Source organism: Hakea prostrata, chromosome 3, assembly GCF_041222555.1.
Source record: "Hakea prostrata isolate BN-2017 chromosome 3, UWA_Hpros_2, whole genome shotgun sequence".
Lineage (NCBI taxonomy): Eukaryota > Viridiplantae > Streptophyta > Magnoliopsida > Proteales > Proteaceae > Hakea > Hakea prostrata.
In genome coordinates, this window is record NC_142602.1 from 42,169,126 (window position 1) to 42,184,598 (window position 15,473).

General features: G+C 43.7%; 2 protein-coding genes across 3 annotated transcripts in view; both read right to left on the bottom strand.

Moving 5' to 3' along the window:
• The window catches only part of LOC149022251 (importin beta-like SAD2), a 65,773-nt gene that overhangs the window by 43,981 nt on the left and 6,319 nt on the right, over nucleotides 1-15,473 (bottom strand). The window lies entirely within an intron of this gene.
• Nucleotides 3,894-15,448, bottom strand: LOC149022252 (uncharacterized). Its single transcript, XM_089150435.1, has 2 exons — nucleotides 13,090-15,448; nucleotides 3,894-12,884 (listed from the first exon to the last, which is right to left on the bottom strand). Exon 2 carries the CDS (start codon nucleotides 9,296-9,298, stop codon nucleotides 8,216-8,218), a length of 1,083 nt encoding a protein of 360 aa, XP_089006561.1. The 5' UTR covers nucleotides 9,299-12,884; nucleotides 13,090-15,448; the 3' UTR covers nucleotides 3,894-8,215.

Genomic DNA, 15,473 nt, shown 5'->3' on the forward strand with positions numbered 1-15,473 from the left:
CTAAAACTTTGAAAGCGGCCGCCAAGGTCCCTCGGCAATCCAATAAACCTAAGCAAGGCCCAAGCTTTTTTGTCTCTGAATATACCGAAGCCGAACTGACTTTGGCAACCGAACACTTCGATTTTTCTGTTTCCTATTTTCTTCGAATTCCCAATCCCGACAAAAGGGCCAATTCGAATCCCCCTGATGAATTTTCGCTATACCTGGACACCCTGGAAAGTGGGGTTTGGTTTCCCTTTTTTAATCCTTTGTTTTCTCAGGTTTTGAACCACTGGGACATTTGTCCCGGAATACCCCAACAGCTAGCGTCATCTCGTTGGCTTTCTTGGATTATGCTTTGAGCTTAGCATTAAACCTCCGGGTTGGGTATTCTTATCCAAGCGTAACAAGACCGAGCTTGGATGGTCGAGCAGTATCCTAGCCAAGGGTACCTGTCCTTCTAACCACAAAGGGTGGCGCAATCGGTATTTTTCTGCCGAGCACCCCAGAAAGATTTAAACTTCCCGATTGGCTAGAACCAGCTTGAATCCTATACCGAAGCTAATCGCGTTCTTCCGTTGAACGACGCCGAACAAGCTACTGCAGCCAAAAATATTAAGTCAATTCCGTGGTTCCAAGAGGTTCACGGTCTGGAGATGGAATATACAGCTATCCTTCAATACTGGGGGCTAGCTAATTGTGAGCTTTCTAATCTTTGTGCTTCTCCTGATCATAATGTGGCTTCATTGAATTCTCTAACTTTAGCTTTCTTTGCAATGCCTCCAAGGGTTAATCCGGAAGCCATCCGGGCGAACACGATCAAGGCAGTTGAGGCTACAGAGAAAATGTCGGGAAAAGGAAAAAAGCCAGTTGAGGCTCGAGGAAAGGAAAAAAAGCCAATTGAGGAAGAAGAAGTCATCCCTCCTCTTATCCGAACCAAAAGGAGACATGACCCAACCGACGCTACTGTCCCGAAGAAGCAGCGGAAGAACCAAGGATCGGAGGAAATCTTCGTTCCCCAATGGACTCTGAATGTGTCAGATCGGGTCACGCAGAAACCCGAGAAAGGCGCGAATGGAGTTCACTTTGCCTAATGTCAGCCGATCGTCAAGCCTTCGAGTCCCTTAGTGACGATGCGCTGGTCCGCATTTCTACCAGGTAATTGATTTTCCTGATTTAATGATTGCTTAATCATGGCATCCTTCAGAATTCTTTGATAATTATCTATCTTCTTAGGACCGCCGTGGAGAATTTTCACCAACAAATTGAGGCCTTGAATCGAGTGGGTCGCAGCAGTTCCCGACTTCAATATTATGACGAACAATTAAGGATGGCACACTCAGACATTGCCTGATTGAAGAAGGAGGCCGCTGCGCTTGAGGAGGAGAACGCCAAAGTCGATCATCTCAAGAAGGATCTTAATCTGGCTAATAGCCGAATCGGAGCCTTCACTCGTGAGTTGAAGAGTCACGAAGGAATCTCTGCTGAGTACAGCAAGAGGGTTGATATTATGGCCAAAGAAAAGGAAGATCTTCAGAAAGTGGTCATCCCCTCCAAGCCCGAACATCTTTCCCACGATCTTCAAAAAGCCTGCGCTCGTTAAGTATCTGAACAATGATCCTTTCAGTAACTTGATGATCCCCTACAACACTCAAGCCTATCAGGAAGGGCAGAATGATGTGTGGAAAGCCATTCTCTCAGCTGATCCTTCCTTCGACACTGCTTCCTTCCAAGCGGTTTGTCATTCTGAAGTGTTTGAGAAGCTTCAAATGCCTCTTTCCAAGTGGGCTCAAGAAGATGATGATCCTTATCCGGCTGATCCGGATATTGATTTATATCTCAGTGACTCTCCGCCTCTTCCTAATACTGAAGAGGTCGGCGAAAATCAGAACCTTCGGGAGCAAGCCTCAACTGCGGATCCTTCAACCACGCCAGTCCATAAACCTGCACCAGAGTGAAAGTTTTTTCTTCTTTTTTTTTGTAAGGGTTGGCCCCTATGGCCGCTTCATGAATTAATGAAAAGACCTTAATTCCTTGTCTTCAGAACTTCGTACGTATAGACATAGTTGATTCGTGGGATTCCCTTTCGGGAATATCCAGAATGCGAAAGCCTTATCCATCGATGACTCGGCCGGGTATTGCCTTTATTCCCTTCGGAGCCTTGCCGAATCTTGACTGAAACTGGCATTCGGGACAAGCCAATGCTTTGTCCTTCGAAAGTCTCACTTGGTGCAAACCGATCGTCGTTGGGAAGTCTCACTCAAAACCGATGCTTCTTCCGAGGGTCTTATTCAGTTTTTACCCGAAGCCCCGCTTAGGAGAACTTCAAGTTTTCCTAATCTTATTAATTCACCTTTATGTCATCTGATTTTTGCGAGTACTGCATTCGGCACAATTCTTCTGGAGAAAACCAAACGTTTTTCTCATATTTATTATAACGTTCCATCACATTTATTGCATTTGGACGACGTTTCGTTTCTCGAGCTGCACTCCTTCGTAACTGGCGTTTAACATTCCACGAGGAAGCTTGTGACGGCTCTGACTCTTTTATGTCAAATCCGAAGAGTCATTAATTTCTAGCCGTTGATCTTGGATCCAATGATCGGTATTCGAACCGTCGCTCTTCCTTGGCCCTTGATTCGACTGAGTCACGCCTCTTCGCATTACTTCCTAAGGTTATTTAAACCACTTCGCTTGACTTCAAACCTTGTTTACGTCCTTTGCGAACACAGCAGTGCTTGAAGTTTCAACTCCTCCTTGCCACTCTCTCTGCTTTTGCATTTCCGGCTGAAGATTAGTAGAACTCTGAACAAGTAAGTTTCTCCTTGTTCTTCTGTTATGACTTTCTAATTTCTTCTCTCTGAGAAGCTCCAAGGCATTGGTTTCGTCACTTCGTTACTTGAGGTAGCAGGCTCTAAAATCACTGTCTTGGCATCGGAATCTTCAGGAGAAGCTAAAAGTCTTATTTTGATTTCCCTTCTGATCGCCTTGTAGATTCTAAGGTTTTAGATCCTGTATTTTGAAGAGAATGTTGGTTCTTTCTTTTCAGTGCCTCCGAGGGTTAATCCAGATGCCATTCAGGCAAAGGCCGCCAAGAAGGTCACTTCGGCTGAGAGAAGGATCGTTTGGTTTGAAGAGGAAAGCGTGGTTCCTTCTTCTGATGTCCCGATCTCCAAAGCACTACTCGAAGCCTCAACATTTTCGACCAAATCCCCCTTAGCCATGGAAGACTCTGTGCATTTTGTGCCTACCCCGATGAAGGAGAATCGGGAGATTTTCCAGGAGGCCGAGGGCGTTGCTTCTAGGAGAAAACATCCTCATTCCGATGATGAAGTATACAGGCCTTCTTAGTCATTGAAGAGGTCTGACTTTGTGACGGGCAATTTTGAAAAGGCTTTGGAATGGTGTACCTTTGCTCAGATGCCCACTGAAAGCAGAGCCTTCAACGCTATTCCCAATGAAGCCTTCGTGAACTCATTAGTAATGTGAGTTTGTCTTTTCATCTTCTTTCCTTCTGGAATGTCTTTAATTTATGACTGACTCTCATAATGTTGCAGGAGTACTGCTGATAATTTCCACAAGCAAGTGGGAGTCGGCCTTTCGGATTGGCAGATTACATTCCGATCTTTCCAAGCTTTGGGAGGAAGCCAAAGGCAAAGACGTTGAGATTGAACGCCTTCGGGAGAGGCACTGGGATGTGGCCAGAGTGAAGAATACCGAGATCGGGCAGCTTTCCTCGGCCCTTGATGTTGCTAAGGGAAGCATCCGTAGCTTAGAGCGGGAAGTTGGAAAGCTCTCGGGAGAGCTGAAGGAATCTGGAGCGAAGATCATCGAACTCCAAAGGCAGGCAGTAAGCCTGTTGATGATATATTGAATATCTATCATTTGCAGGGCTTACCGAGAAGGCCGAATGTAGTTTAGAAGTTGATCCTGAAGAGAAATCCGAACTTTGATACGGCTCCTTATCAGATACACTATCATCCCAAAGTATTTGAAGAGTTGCAACTCCCCCTTCCCGACTGGGTTGAGGACGTGGTAAATCTGCCTACGGCCGATCCGGACATAATGCTCTATCTTAATGATTCTCCTCCTTTGTCCCCCTTCAGGGAAGTGGCCTATGAAGAGCTTGTCCTGAACGTCAACCCGGCCAAGGATCAAGCTTCCGCATCGGTCGAAAAGGGCAAAGAGAACGAAGCCTAGAGTTCATCGTTCCCCACGTTCTTCATTCTTCTTGCTTTTACTTGGGGGAAGCTTACGGAACTCTTCGCAGTCCTCCAGGAAAAGCTAGATGAAGCATATGGAATTGCATCGTTCCTCCCACCCTTTTGTAGGTGGGAGCTTACGGAACTCTTCACAATCGCCGAGGACGAGGGATCTTGCTTTGGTTTTCTTCCCGACTCTCCTTCGACAAATGGAAGCTTACGAAACGCTTCGCAATCGCCGATGATGATACTCAGAATTTACCATTTTGACCGATCGAAGAAACTAGCCTTGTCAACTGTTATTTCATATGTATCCTTCAAAAGGAATACTTTTAATTTTGTAATGGTTGACCCCTTCTGGTCACTTAAGAAATAAAGAATTATCCTTTAATCCTTCCACTCTCTTGGTGTTCGAAGGTTTTGTGTTCGGGATAACCGAAGCCTTCTTCTATAAAATTCCTTAGAATTTTTCCTTTTAGTTGGTCGGAACCGTATTTGTGAAAAATTTTATTCAGATCATAACCGAAGCCTCTACTTAGGGATTCCTGAGAATTCCTCTAAGCTTTTGAAGGTCCCACTCGGGTTTCAAACCAATGCCTTTACTTAGAGATTCCTGAGAATTCTTCTAAGCTTTCGAAGGTCCCACTCGGGTTTTAAACCGATGCCTTTACCTAGAGATTCCTAAGAATTCTTCTAGGCTTTCTGATATCTTATCAGGCAATGCCCTGTAATTAGCATACTTAAGAATTTCCTTAAAAATTCTTTAAGCTTTGGAAGGTCTCACTCGGGTTTTAAACCGAAGCCTTTTACCTTTATAAATTCCGTAGAATTTTTATAGGCGTTCGAAGGTCTCATTCGGGTTTTAAACCGAGGCCTTTTGATTTAGCACCAACATCATTCAAGTACTGATATGTAGCCCCCAGTCAAAAGATTTGTTGTTTGAAACTGGAAATTGCATTGAATTAGCAAAAGACTCGACATCAGAAACGAAAATGTTAAATCCCTACGGATAGTATTTCTTCAAGTGCCTTACATTCCACGACCGATCTAGTTCGCGCTCAGTAGTTATGTTCTTTAACTTGTATGCTCCCGAACTGACCGGCTTAACTATCATATACGGTCCTTCCTATAAAGGATACAGCTTCTTTTGGTGGCATGGGTCTGAAGCCAAAGTGTTCCTTAGAACCAAATCTCCCGATCGGTATTGGCGATACTTTACTCGAGAGTTATAGTGCGATGCTATCCTCCGTTGGTAGTGTTGAGTTCGGGCAATTGCTCTTGTCCGAACTTCATCTAACAAGTCAAGGCTGTCCAGCAATCCCTGTTCATTCGCCTTTTCCTCGAACTATCTTTCTCGAAGAGTTCCCGCCATTATCTCCACGGGTGCCAATGCTTCAGATCCATACGCCAATTTGAAGGGAGTTTCTTCAGTGGGAATTCAAACCGTGGTTCGGTACACCCAAAGAACGTTTTGTAACTCTTCGACCCATAAAGCTTTGTCAGACTCGAGTCTTTTCTTTATTCCGTCCAACAGCGTTAGGTTCATGACTTCCACCTGACCATTACTCTGTGGATACCCCACTGATGACATTCGGTGTTCGATCAAGTAAGTGCTGCAGAACTACTCGAACTGAGGATTGTTGAATTGTGTATCGTGATCAGTAACAATGCTTTTTGGGATTCCAAAACTGTGAATTATAGATTATAGTATGAACTTTTCCACCTTTTTCTCAGTAATTGTCGCTAAAGGATTTGCCTCTACCCACTTTGTGAAATAGTCGATTGCCACAATAAGATACTCCCGTCCGCCAGATGCTTTAGTGAATTTACCCATAATGTCAATTCCCTACATTGCGAACAGAATGGGATCAAGAATTAAAGTCAGGGTTTCTGCAAGCCTCTTTGATACTGTAGCATGAATTTGGCAATTGTTGCAACGACGAACATATTCCATTGCGGCCTTTTGAATTTTTGGCCAGTATAGCCCGAGCCTAAGGATTTTGTGAGCCAGGGCTCAACCGCCCATGTGCGCCCCACAAATCCCCTCATGAACCTCCGCCAAAGCGATTCTCGATCCTTCTAGGCCCAAGCATCTAAGGAGTGGCCCTACATAAGATCTTCGGTATAATCTCCTGTTTTGCATGGCTCGTATCCAAACCATCCTGGCCTCTTTTGTGTCCTCTAGCAATTTGTCGTCCCAAAGATACTCCACAATCGGGTCCATCCAGCAACGCTCGGTTTCGATATAGGATACCTCCTTTTCCTGATTGCTCGGGAGTGCTAACTCTTCTATATAAACCGAAGGCTCGAGCGTCTTTTCTTTAGCGTTATCCAATCTTGAGAGTTCGTCCGCCATTTTATTCTCCTTTCTCAGGATCTGGCATACTTTTAGATCTTTGAATTCCTTTTGTAATGCCCACACGATTTCTTGGTATTTCTGTAATCAAGGCTCCTTGACGCCGTACTCTCCTTGCACTTGATTGACAATCAGATGTGAGTCACTGAAGATAGTTACATCAGCTATTGCCAGGGCCTTAGCCAAACGGAGTCCAACTATCAAAGCCTCATATTCTACTTCGTTGTTGCTTGCTTCAAAGGCGAACCTCAAGGCATATCGCATGATAGAACCTGCTGGACTCTTAAGTAAGACTCCCACTCCAGCCCCATGCTTGTTGCTCGAACCATCAACGTACACCTCCCACATGGTTGGGATACTCGGCTCGGATTCTTCTTCTGTCGGAGTTGTAGTCTCCACGACAAAATCTGCTAGTGCTTGAGCCTTAATCGTTGTACGGGGTTTGAAATTTACTTGGAATTCACCAAGTTCAACCGACCATGCCACCATCCTTCCAGACAAATCAGGCTTATGAAGAACTTTTTTCAAAGGAAAAGTAGTTAATACCTCTACTGGATGTGCCTAGAAGTATGGTCTTAGACTCTTAGTTTCCTGGCCGCCATTATGAGCACCAGCGCCTGCTTCTCGATTTGGGAGTACCGCGACTCCGCATCAAGGAGCACATGGCTAACGTAATAGATTGGCCATTGCTTTCTTTCCTTCTCCCTAACGAGAACAGCACTCACCGCCGAGCGAGACGTTGCCAAATAGACTTGTAAGGTTTCTCCTTTCTCCGGTCGGGATAAGAGAGGTGGCTTGCCAAGAGTTTCCTTCAAGTTCTCGAATGCCTTTTGGCACTCGTCAGTCCATCGGGCCTCTTTACTCCCCCTCAGGTCCTTTAGAGCTTTGAAGAAAGGAAGACACTTCTCTCCCGACTTTAAGATAAAGCGGTTCAGCACAACCACTCTTCCTGTTAAGCACTGTACGTCCCAAACGGTCCTTGGAGGCTCCATGTTAATCAAAGCTTGTCTTTTCGTTGGGTTAGCCTCTATACCCCTTTGAGATACCATGAACCACAGGAATTTTCCCGAGGATACGCTGAACGCGCACTTCTATGGGTTCAGCTTCATTTGGTATTTTCGCAGCACCGAAAATACCTTTGCTAGATCAGCAATATGCCCCGAACGCACCATGCTCTTGACTAACACATCCATGTAAGCCTCCATGTTTTCCCGATCAGATCCTTGAAGATCTTGTTTACCGCGCTCTGATAGGTTGCTCATGCATTCTTCAGGCCGAACGGCATGACTTTGTAGTAGAAACTTTCACGATCGATCATGAAAGCAATGAACTTTTCATCTTCTTGATTCATGAGGATTTGGTTGTACAAACTTAGAGTTTCATATCTTGTTGTGGCATCTATCAAAAGATCTATCCGAGGCAAGGGGTAGCAGTCTTTTGGACAAGATTTGTTGAGGTCTGTATAATCAGTGCACATCATCCATTTCCCATTTGCCTTTTTGACCATTTCCACATTGGCCAGCCAGGTCAAGCATTCAATAGGCTCGATAAAACCTGAATTACTTAACTTCTCAACTTCACCTCTAATAGCCTCGTGCTTTTCCATGGAAAAGTATCTTCTCCTTTGGATCACTGGTTTGGCCTTTGGATCTATCCAAAGTTTGTGTTCTGCTACCTTTCAATCTATTCCTGGCATGTCCTCAGCAAACCATGCGAATACATCCTTATTTTCCCGAAGGAAATCCTTTAATTCGGACTTGAACTCCTCCAATTGTTCGAATCCAATATGAGTCGTTCTTTTTTCATCATTGGGATTTAGCTGGATTCGTTCCAACTTCCCCACCGGCTCAGGTCTTTGCATCTCTTCTTCATCTCGATCGTCCCGTACCTCAATTGGTAATGTCGTGGCCTTCTTTGGGCCATCCTTGTCCTTCAGATACGCCACATAGCACTGTCGGGAGATTCTTTGATCAGAAGATAGATGACTGATTCCCTTATCAGTTGGGAATTTGATCTTCATATGCTTTGTTGAGACTACCGCACCTAGCTTTGTTAGGGATGTCCTGCCGAGGATGACATTATAAGCCGGAAGCTCCCGAACCACCAGGAAATTCACCCGAATAGTAGTTTCCTTGGGGAAATTTCCAACAAAAAGGTCCAGCTGAACTGATCCTTCGGCTATGGCCAACGAACCAGCAAAACCGTAGAAGTGCGTAGACGATGGCTCCATCAAGTCCTTCTCGATTTTTAGCTTTTGATAGGCTTCATGGGACAAAAGATCTGCTAAAGATCCTATATTGACTAGTACTCTAGGTACCTCCCGACGTCCAATCTCCACCTTGATTACTATAGCATCATCATGAGGTGTACATATGCCTCTTTCGTCTTCATCATCAAAGGTGATCGAACTTTCACCATTCGGTCTCTTCCATTTCTGCGCCTCTCCAGTCCGAACGAACTTAGATTTGGCCATCAGCTTTCGGAGGGACTCCGGCTTGGGTCCCCCAAATATAGTTAGGATGGGAGATTGGCTAGCATCGATCACCTCCTTTCCCTTCTTTGATTTGGGAACCTCGACCCGTCGTTCTCGGCTTCCCGAACAGTCCCTCTTCTCGACAGCAACTCTTGGCTCCGTTTGTCGCCCTTTGATGAAACTGGAGAGATGCCCCTGAGATATCAATCTTTCAATATCGGTCTTTAGGTGCTTGCAATCATTAGTGTAATGCCCATAATCCTTATGAAAACAGCAATACTTCTCCATGTTACGCTCTCCAAGTTTGGATGACCTTTGGTGGCCATTTCAAAATATCTTGTTTTTTTATGATGTTCAGAATCTCCGATCGAGGAGTATTCAAAGGTGTGTACTCACTTTGATCGGGAGAACGTTGCCTCCACGCCGAACGGGGCTTTCTCGCCCGTTCATGATTGGGCTGCCTAGGCTTCTGCCTTCTTTCGGGAGCCTTCTGTCTTCAGTAGAGGTCTTCGTTTCTCCCTAACACGCGTCTAGAATCTCGGTCACTTCCGCCTTCTTTTGACACTTTTGCACCAATTCGACATAAGTGTGGCATGTCCTGAAGTAATAACTCCAGAAGCCTCTGGTTTGTGAGTCCAATAAACAGAACAGTTTTAGCTACCTGCTCATCCAGATTCTCAATCTCCATAGTGACCTTGTTGAATCTTTTCAGGTATTCCCGAATTGACTCATTCTTCCCTTGCTTTATGGTGAATAAAGTCTCCTCCATCTTCTTAATCTGAATTCCACTCTGGAAACGACCGATAAACTTCCGCGCCAATTCCTCGAAATCAACAATTCTTCCCGAAGGAAGATTCGAAAACCACTTCTGTGCTGCCCCAGTCAAAGAGGAACCGAACACTCTACAAAGGAGTTCGTCAGAACTACCAATCACGGCCATAGTCTGCTGATAATAACTGATATGGGCGATGGGATCTCCCGAACCGTCAAACGAAGAGAAAGTTGGGAGCCGAAAATTGTGAGGAAACTCAAATCCAGCTATAGCCTCAATGAATGGGGTCTTTATGATGACTGAATAAATGTCATTGGTCATCCTCCCTCGAGAAAGTTGTCCCAGCCTTTGATTGATATCAGCAAGCTCTTGACCAATGAGGACCAAACGTTCACCACCGATCCGAATGTTTTCTCGTCCCGAACGCCTAGAGGTTGGCGAATGAGTGCATACACGTCGACCAAACCTCGTTACCGACCGGGTTCGACTTGCTTGCGGCCGTTCACGCCGATCGCCCCTTTTGGGTAAATCCCCAGTTCTCAATTCCCTGCTTCATCCACGAGAATCCCCCCGTAAGTTGGGACCATAATTTTGGCCTCCTGCCAGTTGCCTATCTCCTTGTGGGGATTGCCCTCGCAGTGGCGGTATAAGCGTCTCTGCTTCTCCCGCACGTCTTCTAGCCTCCTGCTGGTCAGGAGCCTGGGGAGCCACCACCTGCCTGACCAGCGTACGAAGCGTCTAGTTCATCTCCAAAAACTGGAGTTGCATTTGATCCAAGTCCAACTACTAATAGAGAGGATTCGGAGGGTTTAATCGATAATTACCTCCTTGTCCTCCATCTTCTCGTACTTCACGAGCACGACTCTCTTCAGGAACGTCCTCTGGATCGTTCCCTTCAAGAAGTTGAATGCTAGGCTCTCAATGAGCAGTGCAGCTGCTGCTGCTAACCTGGTAACCATGACTTTCAGAAGCGTTTCCCATAGACGGTGCCAAATGATGCATCCAAAACCTACTCAGCCCTTAGATCACTGATGAATGACCTGCAAAACAATCGTCAAGTGTGGCCCGATCGTGGGGGTCGGGAGCCACCTCCAAAGGCTAAATCAGTTGATGAACTTATCACAAAGGCTTTGGCTAATCACAAAGCTAAAGTATGAATACGATTACTGGGAATACGATTCAGTTACCTTCTTCGTACGCAGGCTATGACTTATATAGTGTCTACATTCTAATCTTGTCCGTTGAACTCGTTCGAGCCTTCTTCTGGTGGCCGACGGATCTTGATGGTTAGACCCGTTCGTGGGGTTATGGACAACTTCCCCTTGATGACACGATCTTTTGCTGCGGGTGTGACAGTTCCCAACTTTGCACGATCATCTGTTTCCGCAAGTGCTGATAACCGCCACTTGGTGGGTTATCCATCCCGAGAATCCCGAACGTGGGCTGCTTACTGATCATGCAAGGTTTCTTCGACCCGACCGGGGCCAGGAGTTGAACCAAGAATGGACCCGGTTCAACGATATTTTTCCCGTATCAAATATCAAACCCTAAAATTGGGTTTACTCCAAGATCTCTCTCTGTGAACCAGCAATCTTAGGGAATTCTACTGGAGGAATTAAGGCTCAATTGGCCAAACAATAACCAAGATGGAATGGATTGTGGGAAAGTTAAGGTTTGAGATGGAATTGACAAAAACTAGGGCTCAACAATATTCTAGATAGGCTGGGGCGTCTTCCAGCACAGGGGAATGGGCTTTGGAAGCTTGCGGTTGGGTTTTGGCTGGGTTTTGTGGATGAATTGGGTGACAATAGTTGGTTGTCCCAAGGTTCTTGAACAGATCTTGATCCTCTTTTCTCCCTCTTTCTTGCTTTCTTGATCTTTCTTGGGATTCTTGATTGATTTCTTCCTTTTCTTTTCTTTTCTTTTCTTTTCTTTTCTTGGTTTCCTAGGCTGTCGTAGGCTAAAGAAAGGACAAAGAAGAAGCAAAGAAGGGGTAGGGCTATATTTGGGGTTTACGGTTAGGAGATCAGGGATGAACTTAGGTTTGTAGGGAAGGATCCTGGAGCCTGGAGGTGTCGCAGGGTCTGGGGATGGATGTCCGCAATGGAGGGGGAAGAGTGGGGAGGTCTTGCATGAGCTAGAGTAGAGGGAGGAGGGTCTGTACTTGGTTGAGAAGGCTGCTGCTTGTGTTAAATCACTGCTGTAGATTGAAGAATACTTGCAGGAACTTCAAGAACTCTTGCTGAAATTGACGAAGAAGTGTTAAATTCAAACCAACTTGGTGAGGTCGTTTCTTTCAAAAATTAAAAACATTAAAATATATAAATAAATAAATAAATAAAGAGAGGTAAGTCAGATTGCATTAACCGACCTCACCTCTTGGCAGTTGTATAGGAAGACAGTAGAAGTTTGAAAGGAAGGCAGTAGAAGTTTGAAAGAAACAAAAAAAAATAATCATTGTATTAGGCTGTTTAACCACCTATATATATATATATATATATGGGTTAAATCTGCCCATTTCATGAGTGTTTTGAAAAAGGACGAGAGAGAGGAATTTAAGGGAGAGAGAGAGTTGTTTAGAAAGAAGGTGTTGCAACATCTTACTTTATGTAAATTGTTTTTTCGTTTTTTATAGGTAATTTTGTGATTAATCTCTTTGTTTTGTGAATATGCCTTATTGAGTAGTGCTTTATCTACCACCACCCCACTGTGCCAACACATGGTATCATACGAAATGGGCAGATTTAACCCATATAGGTGGTTAAACCACCTAATACAATTATTGTCCCCCCCCCCTTCAAACTGCTACTGCCTTACTTTAAAACTTCTATTGTCTTCCTATACAATCGCCAAGAGGTGAGGTCGGTTAATGCAAACCGACTTCCCGCTTTTTTTTTCTTTTTTTTTTTAAATAACTGACCTTACCTTGGTTTGAATTTAACAATCCCCCTCCCAAGAAGACCACAATCTTATTTGCCTCCATACCAGAATTTTAAATTGTTTTTTCGTTTTTTATAGGTAATTTTGTGATTATTCTCTTTGTTTTGTGAATATGCCTTATTGAGTGGTGCTTTATCTACCACCACCCCACTGTGCCAACACCTATTTTTTTAAATAACCGACCTTACCAAGTTGGTTTGAATTTAACAATCCCCCTCCCAAGAAGACCACAATCTTATTTGCTTCCATACCAGAATTTTAAATTGTTTTTTCGTTTTTTATAGGTAATTTTGTGATTGTTCTCTTTGTTTTGTGAATATGCCTTATTGAGGGTGCTTTATCTACCACCACCCCACTATGCCAACACATGGTATCATACGAAATGGGCAGATTTAACCCATATATATAGGTGGTTAAACCGCCTAATACAATTAATGCCCCCCCCCCTTCAAACTTCTACTGCCTTACTTTCAAACTTCTACCGTCTTCTTATACAATCGCCAAGAGGTGAGGTCGGTTAATGCAAACCGACTTCCGTCTTTTTTTTTCTTTTTTTTTTCTTTTTTAAATAACTGACCTTACCAAGTTGGTTTGAATTTAACAATCCCCTCCCAAGAAGACCACAATCTTATTTGCCTCCAAACCAGAATTTTAATAATCAATTTCCACTGGAAGACTACATGGCTGGAAGGCTATATTTATAGCCCCAAATAAAGGAATAGAAAAGAACTCTTAAGTTGGAAAACCAACTGGAACTCTACTTGGCTTATCCAAAACTAACTCAACTACTCTTGACTAAGACTTTGACTCAAAGAAAACTCAATAACTAACTCTAGAGGACTCCAATCCAAATTCTAAGAGTAGATATGGAGTTCTAAAAATAAGGAAATTAAAATGAACTCAAGTAGTGGGATCCCAACCTAGCTAGGTAATGTAAGGATTAGGGTTTTGTAATTGTTTCCCTAGAATTAAGGTTAGAGCAGAATCCTTTCCTCTTCTGACCCAGCAAAGTAATTATCAAATCTAGGAATGGGAGATTTTAACAAACCTAGATGGGATGGTTAAGATTGGAAAATTAGTGTTTTGGGTAAAGATTGGGATTAGCAAAAATCTAATGGGCTGTAGAATTTGGTTAACAGATAAATGTGGGATGGGTTTAAGGTTTTGTTGAGAAGATATGGGATGCATTAGGGTCTTGGAAAGAAATCCTAGACTCAAGTTAGGAATTGGCAAATTTGATATGAGTTGGTTTTGAGACAGTAAGGGTTTTAACAAATCCCTATGGGATTGCTTGAGACACCAAATTCACCCTAGGGTTGAAAGAAAAGTGGCGGATAGGTTTGGAAGGGTTGTGGGATGTTATGGGTTGATCTATTAGATGTGGTAATAGCTCCTAAGATGGTTTCTTGGGATCATGGCAAGTTCTAGGGCACCTAGACAAAGACTATTAAGTAACTAGAAAATAATAATCAGAAAAATAAAATAAAAATATGTCTAAGGTCCAGACTACTCGATGGGATTTATATCTAACAGTCACATATTTGAGCAAAATTACCAAAATACCCCAGGATAGAATTAGGGGACCTAGGGTTTGGGGAAAAACCCTAGGCCCTATGGAACCCCTAGAAATGATTTACATCCTTTGACTTCTAGAATACAGTGGATAGCCTGGATAAGTCGCTTGTCAGATTTCAAATCCAACCAATAAGCTGGCATGTAATAGTATGATGCATCTCGTGTATGTCCATGCATGCTTATGGTACCTAAGCCAATAATGTGCACTTTAGCATAGAGTTGTGATGATGTAGAGAGGGAGACCAAAAGAGACCACTTGGAATTCCTGCCCAGCAGCGCAGCCCTAGAAATAGTAAAATAATGAGTCCATAGTTTTTTCCTGTCTTTATTTGTTGTTCGAGTTGGACCAGCCTGTTGGTTGACTTGGTTCAAATTCTTCTAATTTGATTCAGCTTAAACTCCTTTTCACCCAAAAAAAAAAAGAGGAAAAACTAAAGGTTAAACTAGTCTTTTTGCATTTATTAGTATCTAAAATTACGAAGACTCCTTTTCTGAAGCCTCCATGCATGGGAGAATTGGACTCCTAGCTTGAATTAGTTAAGTGCTAACTTTTAGCAACTTGGTTCTAAAGTGTAGATTCTAACTAGAGCCTTGGTAAGTTTTTTAATTTTTATTTCCAATACGCATAGTTACTTTTCTTTTTTAATTTCTCAAGTCATCATTCTTATAGGACCTGTTTTCTGAGGCTAATACAGCCTCCTATTTAAAACCCCCATAGTGGATGAATGAAGGACAGTATTAATACAAAATTGAATGGTTCACTTGTAAGATTCACTGCTTGTTTATTTCCTCTGCAGAAGAGTTCAGTTACTTTGCAATGCACCCATTAGTGCTAGGTTAGGGACCTCATTCGATAGAGACTGTTGGGCAGGTGGACCTCGGTGGTTCAACCAAGGCAAGGAGTTTCACAAGGTCAGGGAACTTTTTCCTCCCCCCCCCCCCTTCCTTTTCTCTTCTAGTTTTGTTTCCAATTGAAGTTTATGCTCCACAAAAGACCTGCAATCATCTTCTCCAATTGCTGTTTTTAAAAAACTTACCTACACCCCACAATCAAATTTGGCTGATATTTGGAGGAAATCTGCAGCATCCTAACCCTAGCTTTGGACCCCAACTTCCACCTCTCTCCCCCCCCCCCCCCCCCCCCCCCCAAAAAAAAAAAACCCTTTGATCTCAGAA